Source organism: Otolemur garnettii, unplaced genomic scaffold (genome assembly GCF_000181295.1).
Source record: "Otolemur garnettii isolate 467f Iridium unplaced genomic scaffold, OtoGar3 scaffold00088, whole genome shotgun sequence".
In the NCBI taxonomy this organism is placed as follows: Eukaryota; Metazoa; Chordata; class Mammalia; order Primates; family Galagidae; genus Otolemur; species Otolemur garnettii.
The window spans coordinates 478807-485590 of NW_003852483.1; the positions used below are offsets into that span (position 1 = coordinate 478807).

The 6784-nt window shown below is 40.1% G+C and overlaps 1 protein-coding gene across 1 annotated transcript in view; it reads left to right on the top strand.

Moving 5' to 3' along the window:
- Positions 1-6784, top strand: part of SPTLC1 (serine palmitoyltransferase long chain base subunit 1) — a 77628-nt gene that overhangs the window by 14575 nt on the left and 56269 nt on the right. The window contains exons 4-5 of the mRNA XM_003795007.2: positions 5115-5208; positions 5766-5838. Coding sequence (XP_003795055.1) covers positions 5115-5208; positions 5766-5838 — 167 coding nt within the window. The remainder of the gene's footprint in view (positions 1-5114; positions 5209-5765; positions 5839-6784) is intronic.

The window sequence follows — 6784 nt, forward strand, 5'->3', positions numbered from 1 at the left end:
AAAAAAAAAAAAAAAAAATTAATTTCTAAGTACTGTTTTAGCTGTAGCCTATATTTTAACATGTGTTATTCAGATCTAAATTTTTTTTTTTTTTAATCAAACTGTGTTTTCCTGGAGCTTTATTTTCAGTGATTTATAATTTATTGCCATGTGATCTGAAAATGTATTCTGGATGATAGCTTTTTTGAATGATGCTAGTGCTCTTTTGAGACTTGATATAGATCTGTCTTTCTTATAAATTTTATTATGGTCTTTAAAAGGTTTGTTTACCTGGTTAAATAGTGCTTGCATTGTGAGGTCCCATTCTGAGGAATATGTACTATAAATGAGAATACATATTATATTTGTAGCAAAGTATTTTACCTTTCATTTTAGAAAAACAAAACAAAAAACCTGATTTCTTCCAAACACTTGCACTTAGCATTGATAGAGATCATTTCTGGGCTGAAGTTGTTAACTAGTTAGAATTGGGTTAAACTGCATATATTAGGAAATCCAACTTACATGGCCTGAGCAAGGTAGAAGTGTATTAGCCCTTACCACAGGTGTGAAGAGAGGCAGCTCCACAGATGATCAGGGATCCATGTTACCATTCTGTTGCTCTCCTCTTGAGGCCTTTGGCTTCCATTCATGAGTCACTTTTTTTTCTTAATAGTCAAATTTCTATTTGACCCACCGTATAAGATTTTAAAGTATGATCAAAACATTTCAATATTTGAAGGAAAAGTAATATCACTGATGCATGGATTCATGAGTCACTTTGAGGCAAGATGACAGGCAGATGGGCAGAGAAGTTCCATCCAGCTTTGTTAGCTTGAGTAAGGCAGTGTTGGTCACACCTACTTGCAAGAGCAACTAACAAACATGGTCTTTCGTTCCAACTGTTGGGGCAGGAAAATATTTGTTGAGTTGGCAATTATTGGTCTCTGCTCAGTATGATTGCAGGAATGCCCAGTGGTGCGAAGACTGAGAGCTCAACTGTGTGGCTCTCCCTGTACCTCTAGGATGATACCTAGGGGAAAGTATCTTATACCCACCATTTCTGTCATCTTTTTTTCTAAATACAAGGCTTTTGCTTTTTTTATTTCCTTTTTCCCTCCTTGCCTTCTGTTTACTTGATTGAATTTTCTTGATTAGGTTTTCTTCACTCTTCCTTTCTCCTCATAATTAACATGAGAGTTTCTTGTCCAGATTTTAATTAGTATTTCTCTCCTTACTGAGCAGTATAGGGACTTACTAGATGCCTACTCCAGTCATTCCTCCTCCCCACATCACCTTTCATGATGTCTTCATCTGTATTTGAGTTCCTCTTACTTTATATCCCAGGGTTATTATTTTTGAGAATCACCACTTCCTTACCTTGACCTATTTTCTAGTTTCTTTGCTGATCTTTAGATACTTATAGCCCATCCAACTTCTTTGGGCTTAAAATTCCTTTTTCTAAAACATGTTCTCTGTCATATCCTTCAGTAGCATTTGTAGAAGGTAATGTCTGTCTCCTACTGAGTTTTTGTTTTGTTTTTTTCTTGCCCTCGGTAGAGTGCTATGGCATCACAGCTCACAGCAACCGTATACTCTTGGGCTTAGATGATTCTCTTGCCTTAGGCTCCCAAGTAGCTGGGACTATAGGTGCCCACCATAGCGCCTGGCTTTTTTCTTTTTTTAGAGATGAGGTCTAGCTCTGACTTAGGCTGGTCTTCAACTCCTGAGCTTAGGCAATCCACCTGTGTCGGCCTTCCAGAGTGCTAGGATTATAGATGTGAGCCACTGCACCTGTCCCTGAGTATGGGTTTTTTTTGTTTGTTTGTTTGTTTGTTTTTGTAGAGACAGAGTCTTACTTTATTGCCCTCAGTAGAGAGCTGTGGCTACACAGCTCACAGCAACCTCCAGTTCCTGGGCTTCGGTGATTCTCTTGCCTCAGCCTCTCCAGTAGCTGGGACTACAGGCGCCTGCCACAACGCCTGGCTATTTTTTTTGTTGTTGTTGCAGTTCGGCCTGGGTTGAGTTTGAACCTGCCACCCTCAGTATATGGGGCCAGCACCCCACTCACTGAGCCACAGGCGCCACCCCTGAGTATGTTTTTATCTTATCTCTTTGGGTGACAGTGGATAATGGGTTCTAGGTTATTAGTTCCAGATAGTTATTTTCCCAGCAGCACTTAGAGAATTCTTTCATTGTGTTTTTGGCCTCTGTTCTAGTGAGACTAGTGTCAGTCCACTTATTGTCTATCTTTTGTTTTTCTGGTGTCTTTTACATTTCCCTTTATCTTTAGAATTCTGCATGTTCACTATAATATGTCTTCTTATAATTCACATTTATCCCACTTGGGATTCATTTGTCTTCTTAGTCTGTAGATTGCTGTTTTCTATGAATTCTGGGAAGTTTTTAGCTATTATCTCTTCAAATATTTTCTGTCTGTTATCCTCCATTCTTTCCTTCTAGAACTTCTGTTTGATGCACTTTTAACCTTTTCTTTATGTCCTCAGTGTTCATTATGCACTGTCATACTTTGATATATCTTTGTAATTTTCTCAGTTCTGTCTTCATTTTTCTCCTGTGTCTGATTGGGTATTTTGTCTGTTTCTTAGATTTTGAGTTTTATTGACTCTTAGATTTTGTTTCTGGGAGTTACATTTGGTTATTTGATAAATCTTCCTGTCATTTTCTTAATAGTTACTTTTTCTTAACTTAATAGTTAAGTTCTTAACTTAATAGTTAACTTTTTCTTATATTTATGCTTTTGATCCTCAGCACTTTCCACTGTTCCAGTGTCTCAAGTTCACAGATGTGGGTCCTTCTGCATGTTTTGTCTGCTGACTCTCACACATAGTGGGGGTGTGGTTTTTGATTGGGAAGGTTTTTCTTTTCCCTCCGTTGGGTCTTCTTATGCATTGATTCTGGAGTCATCTTTCTGATTGGCTTTACTTGCTTCTGTGACATACTCTAGCCTCTTAGGCTCCAGGATTCTTGCGTGACTTATTACTGCTAGCCTACATGGGGCATTTGTCACCGGAAACTCTGTTCTGTCCCTACTTCAAGCGCTGGACAGAGGCAGCATCCCTGCTGCACATTGTGCTGCCTCCTAACTGCTTTTGAACTGTGACCAGGGACACTTAGGTACTTATTCTTGACATTTTGTTTTCTGTGTGTGGTCCAGTTTTTGCAGAGCGCTCTTAACTTTCATAGCAGCAACCTTCATTACAGGCATGCCTGCTTAAGTGTTTTATTTTCTCATCTTGTTGTGACTGCCGATACCTCTATAATCAGGGCTTCTTAGGAAACTTAATGGAACCCTGAGAAGTAGGAAACTAAATAACACATTGGATTCAGAATCATGATGGTTGAGGAGGTGAGTTGAAAAAGAAGCTCTTGAATCCTCAAGGAAGAAGAAAGAAAATATTCATGGGCCAGACTCTATTATAATGATAAATACTTGAGAAGTGAGTATGATAGAGGCCAGGTCTGACTTCTGAAGTCATCAGTAGCTATGATGCAGTGAGGTTTCACTGACTGACTTCATAGCTCATGTTTTGGTTTTTGTTTTTTGAGTCTTCTTGCCTTTGTATGAGTTGATCAGCTTTTGTGAATTGACTTCAAATTGTCATTCATTTCCTTACCTGGTTTCCCAGCATCTTGTGTTGCTTCGCTGATGGAGTAGCAATTCTTAAAAGGGTATCAATGAAAACAGTGTTTCTCACTCTTTCTGGCTGCAGCACATTTTATGGAGCCACCTGGTACACAGACCAATATAGATAATAGTCCTTTCTCTCACCTGTGTGATGTTTCTGGTATTTTGTACTTCATTCTTTTTGTTTGCTTTTGTTAAAATAGGCTGGTTGTGAACTGAACTGGTCTCACAGCCCTTTCGTGGTTTTGTTTGTTTGTTTGTTGTTCAAGCTGTCACCCTGGGTAGAGTACCATGGCATCACAACTCATAGCAAGCTCCAACTCCTGGGCTCAAGCGATTCTCTTGCCTCAGCCTCCCAAGTAGCTGGGACTACAGGTGCCTGCCACAATGCCTGGCTATTTTTTGGTTGCAGCTGTTATTGTTGTTTGGCAGGGCCAGGCTGGATTTGAACTTGCCAGCTTATGTGTCTGTGGCTGGCACCTTAGCCGCTTGAGCCACAGGCGCCAAGCCCACCCTTTCATGGTTTGTGACCTGTAGATTGATCCTGGGTTTTTGAAGCATGGCTTCTGGCTTGAGTATATGTCAATGGAGGGCTTCCCAAGTTGTCTCCTCAGGAGCAAATCCCCTGTCCCACCTGTGTGCAGATCCAGCTCCCTGTAGCTGGCCTCCCTCATTCTCCTGCTGTCCGAGGGGTTGGCGATGACTCTTAAATATCATTCCAGCGTCAACATTATAAATTGGGAACATATCCCACTTATTCTTTTATTGGCTTCCTATAGATAACATTTACTCTTTTTAAGACAGAGTTTCAGTATGTTGCCCTCGGTAGAATGCTGTGGCATCACAGCTCACAGCAACCTCAAACCCTTGGGCTTAAGTGATTCTCTTGCCTCAGCCTCCGAAGTAGCTGGGACTATAGGCGCCTGCGACAACACCTGGCTATTTTTTGTTATAGTTGTCATTGTTGTTTAGCTGGCCTAAGTCAGGTTCGAATCTACCACCCTTGGTGTATGTGGGTGGCACCGTAACCACTGTGCTACAGGCACCAAGCCTAGATACCATTTATTTTTAGCCACATAACTATGTAAAGTCATTACTCGCTTTGCCTATTCTTGCCTTTGATCTTGATCATTTTATATTTCTCTGTTTGTCTTATTCCAGATTTTTTTCTTTCTGAGATTTTTAGCAACTTCTTTCTTAAGTGAGTTTTTAAACCAAAGCAAAGATTTGCTATTCTTCTATCTTGGAATTCTAGGTCATTTTTCTTTTTATTTAAGTCATACAGGGTAGCTTATTAAAAATTAGTGGAAAAATATCATATTTTTAATATATCATTCTCTAATTTGACATCTCAAAAGCTCAAGAAAAGCAGGATGGCAGTGGGTAGAATGACAACACTATTACGTCATGCCTGCTAGCAGGGTAATACAGCAAAGTGCAGCACAAATGTGTGTTAAAGTGTACATCTTTTTGTCTCTTTCCCCAGCCCTCCAAGCCACAACATTGTGGTGAATGGAAAGAAATGTATAAACTTTGCCTCATTTAATTTTCTTGGATTGTTGGATAACCCAAGGGTTAAGGTGAGTAGTACATAATGCTGACATGGACAGATGACATTACTCATTTAAGAAACTAAACATAAAATGAAAGACAAATGCAGGGTATCAGAAAGGGCCATGCAGTTGTTTCCCATTACTCGTTGTCCAGCAGACTTGTGACCTGGACCTAGACAGAGGGAGGTAAGAGTGTCTAAGGTGGGTTAGTGTTGGGTGACAGCCAGAGAATTGAATAAGCCAGACCTGAGTAGCAGTTGGAAAAATGTCTGGGAAATTGCTCTGTTTCCCAGTGGGATCGTAGGCTAATAAGCATTTTTCAGGAGATATTAGGGCCATGAAGACAGAAAAGTTAATCAGATTTTGAGAATCAAACTAATACAACTTTTCCATATTTTATGTACCATGCTATTCATAAATCTTTACATTTTTCTTTTCTTCCTGTTTGAATTGTCATAGTCCTAAGAAAGGAAGAAAAGTAGGGGAGGAAAGAAGGAGGTACGTGGATTAAAGAATAGGAAATGTCAGTTTTATATTCTTGAAGATATTAAATAAACTATTAAATAATTTTTTTATTAATAAAGGCAGCAGCTTTAGCATCTCTGAAGAAGTATGGTGTGGGGACTTGTGGACCCAGAGGATTTTATGGCACCTTTGGTAAGTTTTTTGTTGCATTATTTTTCGGCCTATTACTTTTTTTTTTTTTTTTAATATGAGGCTATGTCGGATTTACAAGCTGTGGTATATGTATACTATGGAATATTCAGGCTGTTACTTTTAAGGGTTAAGATTCAATTTTATTTCAAAACACCTTGGAAAACATATCCTTAATTAGTTGTGGTGTTAAGCTGATATATGTGATTTCTTACCTAACTTTCTACATCATTTTGTGGTTGGGAGCCTGCTGGTAGGAAATGTCGTGGTCTGGGGTTAAGGGGAGCTTATGGAGAGGAGAGGAATGAGACCCTCAGGATGTACCATGTCTGGAGGGTGAAGGCAGAGGTGCTGTTTCATATGCCCGAAGGGGCAGCGGTGTGAGAAGACAGTTTATTTCTGTTCAGTTAAGGGTTTTAGTGTGGGTAGTTACAAGGTGTAGGGTTCAGTGTGGGTGGCTTTGCTCTTCATGGTTGTTCAGGGACCTAGATCTTCCCATCTCATTGCCCTAACGTCCAAGGGCACCTTATTTGTCCTCATGTGTGGGGGTTGCATGTGGGTGCCAGAAGTGCAGAGCAATAGTATACTTTATGCAAGGAGGTGGCATTGCACACTGTCCCATCCATAGTCAGTTGATGTATGCAGGGGAATTGGCATTTAATACTCTCACCCAGAGCCCATTGATAAGTCTGTAATTCCAAGTGGTGGCTGGCCACAAGAGGGGCTAGGAAACAGATTTACCTGGGCAGCCATGTGGCAGGAAGAAAATTCAGAGCAGATTTCAGGGTGGAATGAAGTTGAAGGATCCTTGATTTCTTTGTGTGTAAATACTTGGTGAGTATATGATTTCAAATACTATGAACTCCTTGACTCAGTGATCAGAGAAGCCCCTAGCATTTTGCAGTTGTTTTTTTTTTTTTGAGACAGAGCCTCAGGCTGTCCCCCTGGG